Source organism: Erigeron canadensis, chromosome 2, assembly GCF_010389155.1.
Source record: "Erigeron canadensis isolate Cc75 chromosome 2, C_canadensis_v1, whole genome shotgun sequence".
NCBI lineage: Eukaryota > Viridiplantae > Streptophyta > Magnoliopsida > Asterales > Asteraceae > Erigeron > Erigeron canadensis.
Window position 1 is genome coordinate 6,435,456 of NC_057762.1, and position 16,067 is coordinate 6,451,522.

A 16,067-nucleotide genomic window follows, 5' to 3' on the forward strand; every position below is an offset into this window, starting at 1 on the left:
GAAACGCCTCTTTCTGAATGGTCTTAGAAATTTTATTTATGAAAGTCTTAAAGAGAAAAAAAGCCAATTTATATTATAAGGGACCTATAGATATATAGATTTTTGGTAAAATAAAACAAGTATTAAAATAAAATAAATAAAACAATAAGTTTTTCTTCGGTAATAATCACCGTGCGTCATGAAAATCATTGTACATCAATTGCTTCGTAAATCTTCGTGCATCAATTTAACCATAATATAAGGGTCAAGATCTTGTCTAGTTTGTTTTACTTTAATATACTTATTTTACAATACCCAACCCCTAGATATATAGATATAAATTAGATTATGGATTTAAACTTGAAAACCAATATAGAAGGTTCAAATTGTGTAAAAACATAGATTATGATGTATCAATGCACAAACATTCTTCTCCAAAATTTTTTGAAATTAATAACTGAATTTTTTTCCAGATACTTTATGTATCCTATTTAAATAATAATATTATTAATAATATTAGTACATTAAAAGCATTGTTATGTATATTTTTAAAACACAAGTTAAAAATTCCCATTAATATTAATTTCATTATAACTTTAAATTACCAAAATATTTTTTCGTAAAATAAATTAACAATATTAGTGATTCTAGTTCTAGTTAAAAAAAAAAAATCTTAATGAATAGTTTTAATTTCAATATATACTACAATAAATAAATAATAATAATAAAAGAAATAGGAATAAAAATAGATAAAAACAAGTCATCACTAGAAAGCAAAGCTTACGCAAACGGAATCCCAAAATCAGAGGGAATGGCTACTTCATATTATTCATTCCTCTCCACAAACACCTCTTCTCCTGCTCTCATTCTCCCTCTCCGATCTCCTTCCCGTTCCACTCTTTCACTTTCCAGAACCTTCCTTCACCGTAACCTCCATTCCGCCGCCTCCGCCGTCGTCGTCGCCGCTTCCAGCACTAACCGATCACCGGAATCCGTATCTGTCAACAAATTCCGTGACTCTTTAGTTGTAATCCTAACTTCTGTAGCGATTTCTGTATCTATATTTGTTTCCGATATCGATTCTGCTTCCGGTTTCGTTGTCACTCCGTCTAAGAAGTTGCAGACGGATGAACTTGCTACTGTTCGTCTTTTCCAGGAGAATACTCCTTCTGTTGTTTATATTACTAACTTAGCTGCTAGGTATTCCTTCTTTTTAATTACTTACTTATAACTTTATATATATATATATATCTATATGTATGTTTGATCTTCATTTCGTTTGATGTGGTTAAGTTGACTGATATCCATATTTATATCTATATCTACGAGAGCAAGTACCCGCGCGTTGCGGTGGTGAGTTGGTGGGGTGATACCTAGGTCATAGAGTATGATAGGTTATAGGAGTTGATATGTCATAGAGTACGATAGTCAAATGCTTAGCCGTACGGGCTCCGCCCTCGGATTTAAAAATTTGTCAAAAGTATATCGAATGACATTTCTAATGAAAGAGCATGAAATTTTAAGAACCCCCATACAATTTTTATAACTTATTGATGTACGGTTTTTGAGATAAAAGATTTTGAATGAATTGGAGGAATAAATGATTTATGGAGGAGAGAGAAAAAAGATGATTGGTTGAGATTTGAGGTGAGAGAAAGGGTATTATATAAATATAGAATAAAAAGGAGGGACATTTTAGGGAAATACTTAAAATCAATATTGAAAATTTCAAGTTCAATGTTGAAAATCTAGGGAAAATCTGCTTTATAATATAGTATAGATATGTTTATTTGATCTTCATTGGTTAAGCTGACTGTATATCTATATCTATATCTATATGTTTGTTTGAGCGTCACATTGTTTGTTGAACTTAGGAACATATTGATGTGGTTAAGTTGAAGGTATAATTGTGCTGATTTAACTTATTTGATGCTATTTTTATTCTGGATTGTTTGAGGAAAATGTGGAAATGATTATTAACGGATAGATTGCTAAATTGCTAACCCGAGGCGTTTCGGTTAAATGAATTTGATTGAGATAATCGATTTTTGTAAATTTGTTATTTGATTTTGAGTGAAGTTACGTTACGCAGCCAGGAATTGATGATGGTGCTAGGTTAACACTGAACTTGATTCGTTTGTTGAATTTTGAAGAAGAAAAGTGATCTGGTTTTACATAGAATTTGTGTTTATATGCTATTAACTCCCGATCACGATGAAAATGTAGAAATGATTATCTGATGCTAAGTTGCTAACTTAACGGCTTTGATTGAGATGCTGGATATTTGTTAATTAAGTGATGTTATTTTGTCTAGGCAGGATGCATTTACTTTGGATGTATTGGAGGTACCTCAAGGGTCTGGATCAGGTTTTGTTTGGGATAAAAAAGGTCATGTTGTCACCAATTATCATGTTATTCGAGGTGCGTCTGATCTCAGGTTGGTTAAGCTTTTCCTTTTCTCTTATGCATTATATCTGATGTGGCATGAATCATGAGAGTGTGGATATTGTGATTTTTCGGTTAAGGCGTGCTAACCTTAATCAGTGAGTTGAATTGTTGGTTGCAAGTTGTACTTAGATGTTAGTTAATTCGTAAGAGAGAATATGTTTGAGACATGAATATTTAATTATGAAAATTAACTATAAATTTTGCATATAAGTATCTATGTCTCCCTATAGTGTATGATGTTTCTTTTGCTTTCTGTTTACAAGACTACAAGCGCATTTCTTTAGAAATTTGGTGAGCATAAAAGAATGTTGAAGTATTCCATGGTGTAGACTATCAAAGACAGAAAGGACTAGAAAGTGTAGCTTTCGCGTGTATCGCAATTCACAAAACATTTGTTTGCATCTGTTGTATCTTTGCTCCATTGGTATTACTTTAACCTCAAGTAAGTGGTTGTGGGTTCAAGTCCCACTTGGTAAGGAAAAAAGGTGTTTTAAAAAGGTATACTGGGTGGGTGTCAGTTAAAGTGAAATAACTTCATTTGTTTGGACTTTGTTTTTTTTTTTTTTTTTTTGCCAAGTCCATAAAATACACGTACATATTTGACCACCATAATTGGATTAGTTCTATGTCATTAGGTGCTGCTAGATTGGGCTATGGTATCGTTATTTTTCTTGTGATTGTTGGCATTGACTTAATGATTATGTATTCAGGGTAACTCTTGCTGATCAGAGTACATATGATGCAAAAGTTGTTGGGTTTGACCAAGATAAGGATGTTGCAGTATTGCGTATCGACGCTCCAAAAGATAAATTGAGACCAATACCAGTTGGTGTGTCCGCAGACTTGCTTGTTGGGCAAAAAGTGTTTGCGATAGGAAACCCTGTGAGTGTAGTAGTATTTTGCTTAATATAGGATGTATATATTTCGCATATGTGTTGTATGCTAATAGCTGCTTAATATTAATATTCCCCTGTTGCAGTTTGGTCTTGATCACACGCTTACAACTGGTGTCATCAGGTATGAGCTACTGCCATAAGCTTAGGAGTTGCATTTCATGCTTTAGCTATTATTTTTATACGTGTCACAAATACGTCTGTTTTTAAAGGATGCGATTAGATTTTAGGAATATTCCTAATAAGATTGACCAACATCTAGATGAAGAAGGGGTACCTAAATCCATTTGTAGTTATTAGAATGTCATGCTATAATTGATAAGGATACACCACATAAATCAGCTACTGAAAGAGATAAACAACCAGGAATAAACAGAATGAACTCAAAAACAACCAAATGAAGTCTTCTGTTTCTTTAATTGGCTGAATTCGAGTTTCAGCTACTTCTAATAATGATAAATTAAATAAACACTAATAATTATTGCCCGACTCAAATAACGTGGTCTATGGCCTTATCTAACCAAGTCTAATCTAAACTTGGTGAACAAGTAATATCTAAAAATAATAAAAGTATTGCAAAGCAACACTTCATACCCTTGTACTTTGTAACAGTGCTAAATTTTCTTTTTCATGTGATAAATTCGACCCCAATGCTCCTGATCAACATCCCGATCCACATCATTACCCCTGCAGTCAAGAATCAACTTGTTCTCATCGTGAAAGTCTTGGAAATTGATTTATAGCTTCATATCTTTCCCAAGTTGCTTCTGTTTAGGGTAAACCCTTCCAAGCTATTAGAACCTCTTTGCCCCCTCCCACAACTAGCGAATACCCAACAAGCTTTTGGGTGACAACACCAAAACCTCTTGTATTTCTCTCATTCCACCCTCTGAGATGCAACAACCTTTTTCAGTTGAGAAACATGACACACATTGTGAATTTTTGATTACGGCGGCAATTTCAATCGGTAAGCAACTTGCCCAATTCTTTTCGGAACTTCGGAAGGTCCATAAAATCTGGTGCCAATTTCTGATTCATTCTTGTGGACACACTAATCTGCCGATATGGACGCAATTTCAACAAAACCAGGTCCTCGACGTCAAACACCACATCTCTTCTTTTCCCATCTGCCAGAGACTTCATAATTTGTTGCGCCCTCCCATCCAAAACTTGATCACGTTCCAAAATATACTGATCAATATCAAAAGTGTGAGAGGAACCTCGATCACTAGTCACTAAGCTGGGAGGTTTTCGTCCATATAACACATTAAAAGGTGTCAGTAGTCCAATAGTGAAAAGGTATGACGTCTTATTATAATAGGGTGTCAGTAGTCCAATAGGGAAATTTCTTGCTAACCGAACCGAACCAAACCGAACCGAACCGTTTACAGCCCTAGTATTATACCTTTACTCGGCCCATGACAACCACTTACACCATTCTTTTGGCTTATTGGAGACAAAGCATCTCAGATATGTCTCTAAGCTCCTATTGACCACCTCTGTCTAACCATGAGTTTGTGGGTAGTATGTGGTACTTCGCTTGAGAGTAGACCCCAGACACTTGAATAATACCCTCCAAAAATTACTAATAAACACTGGATCCCTTTCAGAGATAATGGAAACCCGAATCCATGCAATCTTACAATTTCACGAATGAAAACCATAGCAACTGAAGCAGCCGTGTAAGGATGCTCTAAAGGAATGAAATGCACAGACTTACTCAACCGATATCACTACCAAGATCAGACTATACCCTGAAGATTTAGGCAACCCATCAATAAAGTCCATGGTTATATCTTCCCATACCCGAGCTGGTAGTTCCAAAGGCTGTAAAAGACCAGCCGGTGACAAGTGTGATTTTTTTTTCTTTGACACACTGGGAACTCGGCCACCAATTCACGCAGTATCTTTTCTCATTCCCACCCAATAAAATTCTCTTGGCATTCTTTGATAAGTCTTTTGAGTGCCCCCCACCACCCACTGTCGCATGAAGTACAGCAAACACCCTAGCAGTTAAATCAGTGGCCCTAGGCAATACCAAACGTCCATGATAAAGTAACTCACCACTAATAACAGAAACCCTGCATTCCATCATTAGCTGCAAGGACTTTCTCTTTTAAAGCCAACACTTCGGTATTATGCGATGTAATTTGCATCATCTCATCCGTTAACCCCAACCTCATAGCCGACAACACATTTGTTTCAACCTTCTCTCCTCAACGTGACAAGGCATCAGCCACCCCATTTTTCTTGCCCGGGTGATAAACTATTTCAAACTCATATCCGGATAATTTTGCTATTCACTTATGGTGCTCACCTGGAACAACTCGTTCTAGCAAGTGTTTTAGGCTCCTTTGATTAATGATAACAGTGAAGTGTGAACATGCGACCCAAAAGATATGGCCGCCACTTTTGTATTGCCATGACTATAGCCATCATTTCCTGTTCATAAATAGATCTCATATGAGCTTATGGTCCTAGCAGCTAGCACTGACTGAAATAAGCAATAACCAATAGGCCCCCCCTCTTGCATTAACACTGCCCCAACTCGGTGACTAGAGGCATTGGCTTTCACAATAAATCTCTTTAACTATTGTGTTCTTTTTCAATGCATTTTTTAGTTGTTGAGTTTGAACTTTATAGGGTATTATTTCTTATTTGTAGTGGGCTAAGGAGAGAAATAAGCTCTGCTGCAACTGGCCGTCCAATCCAAGATGTTATCCAGACAGATGCTGCTATTAACCCTGGAAATAGCGGAGGGCCACTTCTTGATAGCTCAGGAAACCTTATTGGGATAAACACAGCCATATACTCTCCATCAGGGGCATCATCTGGCGTTGGATTTTCCATTCCAGTTGACACAGTGAGTTACATTACACTACCTCCGACAATTATCAATTAGGTTTGTGAAGCCTCCGAAATAGCCCTCATTTATCATTGGATGTACTTAGTTCGACATTTGTTCAGGTTGGTGGAATTGTTGACCAGTTGGTGCAATTTGGAAAAGTTACTAGACCTATTCTAGGAATTAAGTTTGCGCCTGATCAGTCGGTGGAGCAACTTGGAGTCAGTGGAGTGCTGGTCTTAGATGCTCCTTCTAATGGTCCAGCTGGAAAAGCGGTAATTCTGTTTCCATGTTCCTTCACCAACTGTGTGTAAATTAAGGAAATTGAGGCATATGTTAACATGAGCTGATTTATTCGTGTCATATGTTTATGCCGAGGCATATGTTTATGTATGATTGTTTAGTTCTGATTAATTCTAACTTGCAGGGTCTTCTATCCACAAAAAGGGATGCTTATGGACGGCTCATACTGGGTGACATTATTACATCTGTAAATGGAAAAAAGGTCGCTAATGGCAGCGATTTGTACAGAATTCTTGATCAATGTAAAGTGGGTGAAACGGTAAGTTCACGTTCACATTTATATGTTGCTATTTCTGCATATACTTTTTTTTGGTACTGACTTATTTTATTAGTAGTCAGATTATTAGAGAAGGAAATGTTGACCAATTTTCTTATTGTTAATCACTTTTCTTATTTCATTTTCCAAATTTTAGAAACCTCAAGTTATATTAATTCTACCTCCCTACGCCTCCGCCCCTGCCCCCCGGCCATCCCTTCCCCCCCTGCCCCGGCTCCTGCCTTCCCTCCCCCGCCCCCCGCTTTATTAAGTAAATTAGAACATGTTTTCTCATATGAAAATTTGAAAAGATTTTTTAGTTTTGAGCGCGTTTTCAAAATTTTCATTTCTATTCTAGAGATTGAAAACTCCTTCCATTTTCTAGAAAATTTGAAGACATTTTCCACAACTAAATGCGCCCTAAGGATGTACACTTGTGGATGGTTCCAGTGGTTCTTTGTTGCAAAGCCGTTACCTGCTCTCGTAGAATAATATGATTTTATTTATATACTTGAGATATTAGAATACCAATGATGAAAAGATGCAGAGTTTTGTTGAAGGACTTAAGAGTTTTAGATTTTGTTTGCACACCATCGACTCATTTGTAATATAAGCTGTTAAATGATGGTCAGGTCACTGTGGAGGTCTTGCGTGGCGACCAGGTAGAGAAAATTCCTGTGGTACTTGAGCCAAAGCCCGACGAATCTTAATTTCTCAAAGTGTGAGAAATCAGGTTGTGACCTTGTACTCATCGCGAGATAAATCTTACTGTATTATTTGACTTATTGTTTCCTCAGTGAATCATGTAAATAGTATACATTCTTGTATTATTAAGTTGAAACTACGTAGTTGTATCCCGTTGAGAATGCTATTATAGTTATTTTTCCTGCGTTACCAACATATGTTGCATGCTACTTTCCTTAGGTCCTTTAATGCGTAGAATCTGAGTGTTGGTACCTAATTTCAAGGTTTGCAACCTCTTTTGGGTGATAACTTTTCCTCCCGGGCCATTTTTGTCAGTTGTGGCTGAATCAAATATATTATTTCTGGCACATTTTTGCTAATAGATTCTCTTATTTCTGTTCTGTTTTATAGGAAAAAAGTAGAGGCATGTGTCAGATCTATTCAGTAGGACAACTTTTCCAGATAATACACAATTCTTCTATTGATCAGTGATCAGATCAACAAAAGTCTATCTTGTGTTATTTATATTTGTAGAATACCATCTATTTTCTGAATGAATATTAGACGTCAAGGAGCTTTGTTCCAGCCTCTCAAGAAGTCTGATCAGAGTGTACAGCTCACTGTCTAAAACTGGTATGCATATCAGACAAGTTTAACAGTTCTACCTTGTGATTTAGTTACATCTCTATCAAAACCAAATTCTCAAGCGTTGTTTTTAGCTGATTGAACTAATTAATATAAATATTAATTATATGTTTACGAATAACTTGGTGGATCAAGTTACCAACTTTGTTGTTAAATATAACCAAGTGGTTCAAGTTACCAACTTTGATGTTAAATATAAGTAATTTAAGAGAATTGAACGTTCACATTCTTGATTATGTATTCTCTCCTATAATCATCACAAAGTTCAAATTATAAGCTTTATGAGCCATCAATTGATATTTGATGGTCTTGGCACATTGCAGCTGTTTAAAGCTTTCTGTTTGACTTTTTGTCTCGTGGCAAAGTTAGGGTTCTGACCTTTTTCCTATTCCATTTCTTAATGTCCCATAACAAAGCACTATAGCATATTAGGGAACAAAGGAGTGCTGCATAGTCTCAAACCCTTTTTGGTACAATGGGTATGGTTCATATTTTTGTGTGAAAGCTTCTTTGATTTTTCGAATGCTTGATGTTCTATGTCCCATCTTTACATGACAGTAAATGAAAGGAGTAAGGAGAGAGGTGCAAATTTTTTACATTGCTAAGTTGTAAAATGTATGCTATAGCATTAGTTATATAGATTCGTTACTCTGCAGTCTGTGCCTGTAGGTGTGGGAGTGTGGGAGGTTAGTCCAATGGAACAGTATAGGGTTGAAACCATTGAGTTTTACTTTAGGCTACATTTAAACCATTTGGCTCTTAAGAAAATTAAAGTTACCTAGTTCGACCTATTATCAAGAAGATATAACTCCAATTGATAGTTGCACAAGTAGTAGGTTGAAATTTCCACTCTACCAATATGGTGGTGATAGTTTTACTTAGCAAAAGATGCAAGTGAAATAGAGAATAACCATACATATATACTATATAATAATGACTGTATTGCCGTATGAGAAGCTGTTCAATACTTCAATTTTCATTTATTGACATTTTGGGAGTATACCGCCCTGGTAGAAGAGCTTCACAATACAGTGGTGCCATCTTTTACTTAGAAAAGGAATAAAACAAAAAAAAAAAAGAAAAAGAAAAGAGAGAATAACCAATGCATACATATTAATGACTGGATGAAAGTGTTTAATTTCTTATTTTTTTAGTGCGAAGTACATGTAGATATCATTGGTTGAATTTCGGCAGAAGAAACGAGTCAGGGGTAGAGATATAAGATTGTATATAGAAGTAACTCAATTATGCAGAGGTAGGAGGAGAAAGGCAGAAATCAAGTCCCCACAGCTCAAAGGTTCCGTTAACAAAATCATAGTGTCCACCCTTGAGTGCCAGTGTTTTCTTCACCAACCCGTCTCTCACAAATGGGTAAGTCAGCAGGTTTGCAAGAGATACATTCACGGCCTCCTGTATATACATCACATATTCACATTATTGCTAGTTCTTAACACATAGCAGAGCTAATTGCTACACTTGTAAGCCTATTATTCAGTAAATAATATTTACCTTTTCACAGGTTACACATTGATCATCGAGAGATGCACTGCTAGTCTCTGCTTTCACCTTTGACTTTGCAGGGAGACAAATTTTGACCCAGTCTTCAATGAAATCACTGCCATTATTATACCATCATGTTGTGAAGAGCATAACTAACAAAGTCAAAATTGAACATGAAACAAGTGGCGCAGAAAATGGTAAGCTGCACTTTAACTGTTTATATAAGAAAAGGAACTTACGTCACGTGGGGTCCTTCATCAGGGAAACTCATTAGACCCTTGATCCCACCACACTTGCTGTGCCCAATCACAACAATTTGCTCCACCTGTTTCATACACATAGCATCTAGTTAGAGTTTAAGATTAGTGGGTTGGGTAACAGATCAAGATGGCTTAATTCTAATACTGGCCAGGTTGGGTAGATTGGCCTATTAACGCTTTGTTTTCTTTCAATTGTATGAAAGCTTATTACTATCAAAAAGATGATTACAATAACCAAAACAGTAAAACTGGTTACGCAATGTGCTTGAATAAATATAAAATTAAGCTGTAAGCAATTGAAAACACTATGAGCAACTTTTGACTAGTTAGACCCATTTGATCTATTTCAAATTGAGCTATGACTTTGTATTTCACCAGTTTGAACCAAATTTATCCATTTTCATAAAAATCATGAAATGGCTGAAATAGCCACTTTGCATACACAAGTTTGTGTTCTTAGATATGCTACTGGTATTTGAATTTGTTTTGTGTCTACCCCATCGAAACATAATATTCCGTTATAGACCTAAACTTCTCACTTGATACTTTTCAAAATGAATTATTACGTTCTTGATACGGAACGATGTTACTATATATGTGAAGCATCTAAAGTGTAATCTAGGAGGTTTCTTTGGATTTACCTTGAGATGGAGGACTGCATACTCAACAGCAGCTCCCACTCCAGCATATTTAACCTATTACAGGAAATGAAACAACTATAATTAAATTTGTGACTAGTTAATGGTGTCAATAGTTGCAATGTTAAATAAGTTACAATTGTAAGCCAACCTTGTCAAAGGGAGGGACCATGTTGGCTACATTACGGACGACAAATGCCTCACCAGGCTGGAAATCCAGAACGTGTGATGGGCAAACTCGAGAATCTGAGCATGCGAACACCATAAACTGGCACATATATTTGGCAAATATTAGTAGAAAAGTTTAAAGAGTCGGTATTTTAAGTTAATTGTATATCTCCTATGAAATGAATTGTACCTTTGGGCTCTGGCCTTTGGAAAGTTCCTCATACAAGGCTGGATTTGTTCTGCATGGATGTTCACACAATCATCTAAAACAAGATATATGCTTTACAAAGTGTTAATGGTATAAAATCATTGTAAGCACTTACACATATTTCTCAGTCTTGAACTTTGCAAATCCGGTTTTTATCCTCTCGACAGGGTCAAATGCAGGTTTGGAGTCGGGTGTTGAAAGTTGCGCTGTGATCTGGTCGATTTTTGCAGCTGCCACAGGTGCTAACTCTTCCTTGTCACTGTATAATCATAATCCGTTGTTAATTGATGAATAAAACAATGGGTCTTGCTAATGATGTCGTTAACATGCATAAAATAATTGTACGTTTACCAAAAAATTTAGTGGGTGGGCTTTAAATGTGAAAAGCATAATTTTTTTTATGCACACTAAAGACAAAGTCTAGGGTTGTAAATATTTTCCTGAAACAATAACCAAACACAAGTAACCTCCAAGTGAAACTGGAACATGTGGTTTATGAGTCCTGACATGAAATTTGCTGCAAGATTTTTCATAACTTCTTTTGGAATTTAAACATGATTATGATGAGGTACATAGTTTGATGATTTTTGTGTTCACACTATGGAAATTATTCCAAACTTCGCACTTTCGATATTTTTTGTCTTCTTGTTTTTGCCATACATAAACAATTAGTGTCCATTTTTCTTGAATGGTTGCTTTCCATTCATCCCTTTCTGCTATCAACATCCATATTCATTATTCGATAGTCACAAAAATATTGGAAGTAGATCTGTACTGATTAACTGGTCATATTAACGCTTTTAAACAAATTACTTGAGTACATCACATCAAAGGATCGTTCTCATCACTCTAATAATATCACTTAAAATAATTTAGTATGAACGGACATAAATAATTAGGGGGACTTAAGTTTTCCTCTAATCATTTGTTAATCAATATATGAAGATAATAGCATGTCCTCGGTCAATTAGTACAATGACCAAAATGATGTAATTTCAACGAGACAAATGTACGTGTTAGTACTCATCATTCATACAAAATAGAATTCAGAAATGGGTGCGCTTACTTGCTATTTTGATGTTTGGCAAAATCTATATATAAAATTAAATTGTACGCAATCCAGATTAACAATGTCATCTTGACCCAAAGTTATGTTAAAAAAATAATTGAATTGGAATAATTTTTATTCCAAAGTTGATATGATTTAATCCGTAAGGATTCCTTAGTGTTGTAACTAGCCAATAGCGATTGGTTATAATTTTCTAAATGTTTTTATAACCAAATGTATATAGTCTATTCATAGCATTCTCAAACTATTTATGACAATTAGAAAGAAACTTTGCATAATTAGCAAGAATGTATATAGTCTATCAATAGTATTCTCTATTGATGCCTACTCATCAGCAATGGATGTAGGGTACTCCGATTTAAGATGATCGACTATCCGGTCTGAGCTGGACTTTCACTTTTGGATAGTGGGGCATGTTTTTTTTTTCTCCTAAAGTTGCCGATAAAGAACCCCATGTAAACACAGAGAAAATAATTTGAACTTTATCTGGCTTGTAATGTACTAATAAAAAATATACTTTCCACAATTAGCAAGAATAAAAGTACATGATAGTAGTAGCTAGCTGAGTATTGGACGTTTGAGTTAGTTACCTTAGAAGCTTCTTGAGTGCAGCAATTGCCTCGTCGTATGATTCACTTGCCATGTCTTCTTCTCTCTGCAAATATATGTATATATATGCATTACTATTATGAATTATAATCATAATTTCATCGTATATGACTATTTATCATGTTTCCATTGATGTTGAGATTTATTTGTCTTAGACTTTTGCGACAAGAGCATGCCTGTTTCTAATCTATCGCTGTTAGATTCAAATGTTAGAAAATCTAGTTTCGAGATTTTAAGGATCAACCTTAATGTGGCTAAATGCTCAAACTTAATATCTTAATTGGCAATCATAGATTAGTTTCAAGTTATAATATCCACATTCGTGACAATTCTGTTATAAAAGAGAGTATATTGTTTATATACCCAAGTGGGGTTGATGATCGGAGTTGGGGCAGCAAAAACAGGCTGATTACGGATGAGGCTTGGAGGAGTGGCAGACGACGAGGATGAAGACGACTTGTTGCTAAGCCTAGCGAAGCAAGTAGAAACTGTGGACGATGACGATGGTTTACGAAGAGATAGAGTTGTGAAGCAAGGTGTAAATGTTGTGGCTGTGACAGACATTGATCTCAGAACCAGAACTTAAAAGGTTGATATCATTTGCCGGAGTAGTAATCTTTGAGATTTTATACTACTATTCCATTTCCTTTGTTTCTGCATGGATAATTCGATAGATCAGGTTTGGATGTACCATTTGACTCCACGTGTCATCCTCCATGCTTCATTTTCCTTATATTTTATATGTACATATATATATGCAAATCCATCACAATCATCATGATTTATCTTTAATCATACGAGTATATAATGAGTTACAAAAAGTTAATGAAGTAATTAAACTTAATTATGCATGGTACACACCCACTATATATAAACATCTTTTAATGTAAAACAATGAATGAGAATGTAGTTCTATTTTGGTTCGTGCGATGTAATTATGATAACATTTATCAAAATTCTAATCACATATCTCAAACTAGTTATAATATGAATATTGGGTGATTAATTTTGATTAGTACATGTATTATATATAAATGAACACTATACTATCGTTTGACAGGGTTGCCTTGAGGAGGGGCAACCCCAGACTCATTAGTTTAAAAGCACCATAAAGAAAAAAAATTGTTTATTATGGTGGTCAATTTTTTTTATCGGTTCGTCATGGACATTTGAATCCGAGAACTTTGTTTTGTATGAAATATAAGTAACTGAAATGGACAGGATCACAGGAATGAGAAGGATGGGTGACAATAAGAGGGATAAGGTGTTATCCATAGGACGAGGAAGATGTTGGTTGTGTTATCTAATCAGATTTTACTGGTGCTTCTATACCCATCATTAAACCTATGGATCACCTTCATTTCCAGCCTTATCTATCTTTTTTCCTGCAAAAATAATAAAATGAAATATATAAGTAATATAAAATGAATTTTTGTTGAAACATTTGAAAAAATGAAATCTCTATTGCAGCCAAACATTTCAATTGACTACAGGGAAAAGCTTACAGTGACTAATTAGTTCTTCCTCTGGGTTGTCTAGTACTTTGCAGGTATATGTATTACAAGTACACGTATTACTACCACCACCACTACTACCATATTCATAAAGATCATCACCGTCTCCACGAGCATTGTTACCATCATAACAACTAGCTAGTGTGCGTTTGAGAGATGTGTTTAATTAACCCTTCCCAAATGTGTACTTTTGGATGTGGAGCATGACAGTGGAGGCGGTGGTGATCGTTACGGAAATGGTTGTGGTGGTAGGTACATCAGCTCGATCGATTATGGATATATAAAAGAAGCAATCAGTCTTCTGAGTTGGGACATGCATATACACTGGAGATATAAAAGAGTATGAAAAGATCACACAAAAAAAAAGTGAAGCTTGATTTATCGAAATGAACTCCTACACGAAAATAACATAATAAAATGATCTAAATCTAAATAGGGACGATGTTAAGGCGACTCCTTCCTTCTCGGCTCATTGTGCGTTTTTGTTAAAAAAATTTTTGTTTTTGAGGGACGAATTACGGTTGTAGTGATGATTCATGTTCAAAAATTTGTACGTAAAGATCGAACACTATATACTATAAACACTCAAAAATCAATTTTCAATATGGAGCCTTGAGGCTCAGAAAAAAAGCTAGTGTGCCTAGGATCTTGGATCGGATTAGTACCGTACAAAATTACAATGAAAAAGATAATATTATATATATGTATAAGTATAAAAATAAAAAGCAAGAAAGTATTTATTTTTTTTGGCATTGCGGATTCCCTTTATAAGATGTTCGTTACCGCTTGCAATCGGCATTATGTCGACATTCTTAGTCATCCTTACTACATACATGTGAGTTTTGTTTAATTATTTCATGTGTTATATAGATTTGTGATTTGAGATTTTGTATTTTTCTTTTAAAAAGTTTAACATAATAAATAGAAATCAAAGGTTCTGTTTTCCTACAGTCCTACAGAGTCGGCCCAACAGTAATAATGGCTAGACGGGTGCTTAAGGCCCTAAAGGTTAAAAGGCTTCCAAGTTTTTAGGTTTCAGAGTCGGCCCAATAGTAATAATGGCTAGGCGGGTGTTTAAGGCCCTAAAGGTTAAAAGGCTTCCAATTTTTTAGGTTTCAGGCATAAGTTTCAGCTTTACTCTTGTTTTTGCCTTATAATTAATAATTTATAACCTCTTATAAAATGGTGGTCGTAGGTTCGGGGTCCACGGATGGCGCCAATGTTTGAGCATGAAATATTAAGCTCAATCACAAATGGATTTTTAACTGTGTTATCTTTTAAATCTCCTCAATTTTAGAGTGTAAACCTACTAAGTTCTTCACGAACCTAAGGTGATAAAAGGATAACCTAGAGTGAGAAAGCTCTTGGTTTCTCTCTCTAGAAGGATCTTGTATATTTTTTATATGAATATATGTTGTAAAAATGATGAATGAATGTTGAATCATTCTGACACCCATTTATAGGGTATTTATAGGCAACAATTAGGTCACATCGTGTTTTGGGCCGTTGTCAGATATGAGCCTTTATCTTTTAAGACATGATCCAAGAAAAGACGTACTAGGAATAGAACCTTCGAAAGATTATAACTTGACATGACGATTGTAATGTGGAGGATGGACATTGCCATCTTCGTTTATGCCACAAGCTCTAGTCTTTTTTAATAAGTTTCTTCATGGAATTATCTTGTGAATTATATACTAAAATATGTATCACACTAGAGGAAAGTCATTTGAGACATTATCATACGTGGGCCCAAGTCCTTTCTTGAGCCTCAACTCGCCAAGGTTTCGTCCAGGGGTCCATTCCTTCCATCCTTGACTGTTCCTTAGGTTAAAAGAGAGAGCTTCCTTGAGGATTCTCTCTCCTCCCCAAGGAGCTCTTCCCCAGCTTAAGGATTCTCTCTCCTCCCCAAGGAGCTCTCCCTAAGTTTGAGGATTCTCTCTCCTCCCCAAGGAGCTCTCCTTAGGTTTAAGGATTCTCTTTCCTCCCCAAGGAGCTCTCCCTAGGCTTGAGGATTCTCTCTCTTTTCCTTGAGCTCTCAGCCCTCT

General features: G+C 35.6%; 2 protein-coding genes across 4 annotated transcripts; one reads left to right on the plus strand and one right to left on the minus strand.

Annotated features, from left to right (window-relative positions):
* Positions 1–746: 746 nt before the first annotated feature.
* On the plus strand, positions 747–8,174 carry LOC122589026 (protease Do-like 1, chloroplastic). Of its 3 annotated transcripts, XR_006322218.1 has the most exons (10): positions 747–1,179; positions 2,294–2,416; positions 3,138–3,309; positions 3,407–3,444; positions 5,985–6,183; positions 6,288–6,440; positions 6,593–6,727; positions 7,357–7,457; positions 7,649–7,692; positions 7,820–8,174. XR_006322218.1 is itself a non-coding variant. In XM_043761260.1 (9 exons), the coding sequence occupies exons 1-8, from the start codon at positions 791–793 to the stop codon at positions 7,432–7,434; spliced, it is 1,287 nt and encodes a 428-aa protein (XP_043617195.1). In that variant the 5' UTR covers positions 747–790; the 3' UTR covers positions 7,435–7,457; positions 7,820–8,174. The 3 variants fall into 3 exon arrangements, 2 of the variants coding, with proteins under 2 accessions (XP_043617195.1, XP_043617196.1); XM_043761260.1 differs by lacking the exon at positions 7,649–7,692; XM_043761261.1 differs by lacking the exon at positions 7,820–8,174 and having other exon boundaries at positions 7,649–7,693.
* An 844-nt stretch (positions 8,175–9,018) lies between these two features.
* On the minus strand, positions 9,019–13,135 carry LOC122589861 (carbonic anhydrase-like). Its single transcript, XM_043762183.1, has 9 exons — positions 12,869–13,135; positions 12,487–12,551; positions 10,943–11,086; positions 10,810–10,858; positions 10,603–10,719; positions 10,455–10,508; positions 9,793–9,878; positions 9,563–9,668; positions 9,019–9,463 (listed from the first exon to the last, which is right to left on the minus strand). Exons 1-9 carry the CDS (start codon positions 13,067–13,069, stop codon positions 9,299–9,301), a joined length of 987 nt encoding a protein of 328 aa, XP_043618118.1. The 5' UTR covers positions 13,070–13,135; the 3' UTR covers positions 9,019–9,298.
* Between the last annotated feature and the right edge of the window lie 2,932 nt (positions 13,136–16,067).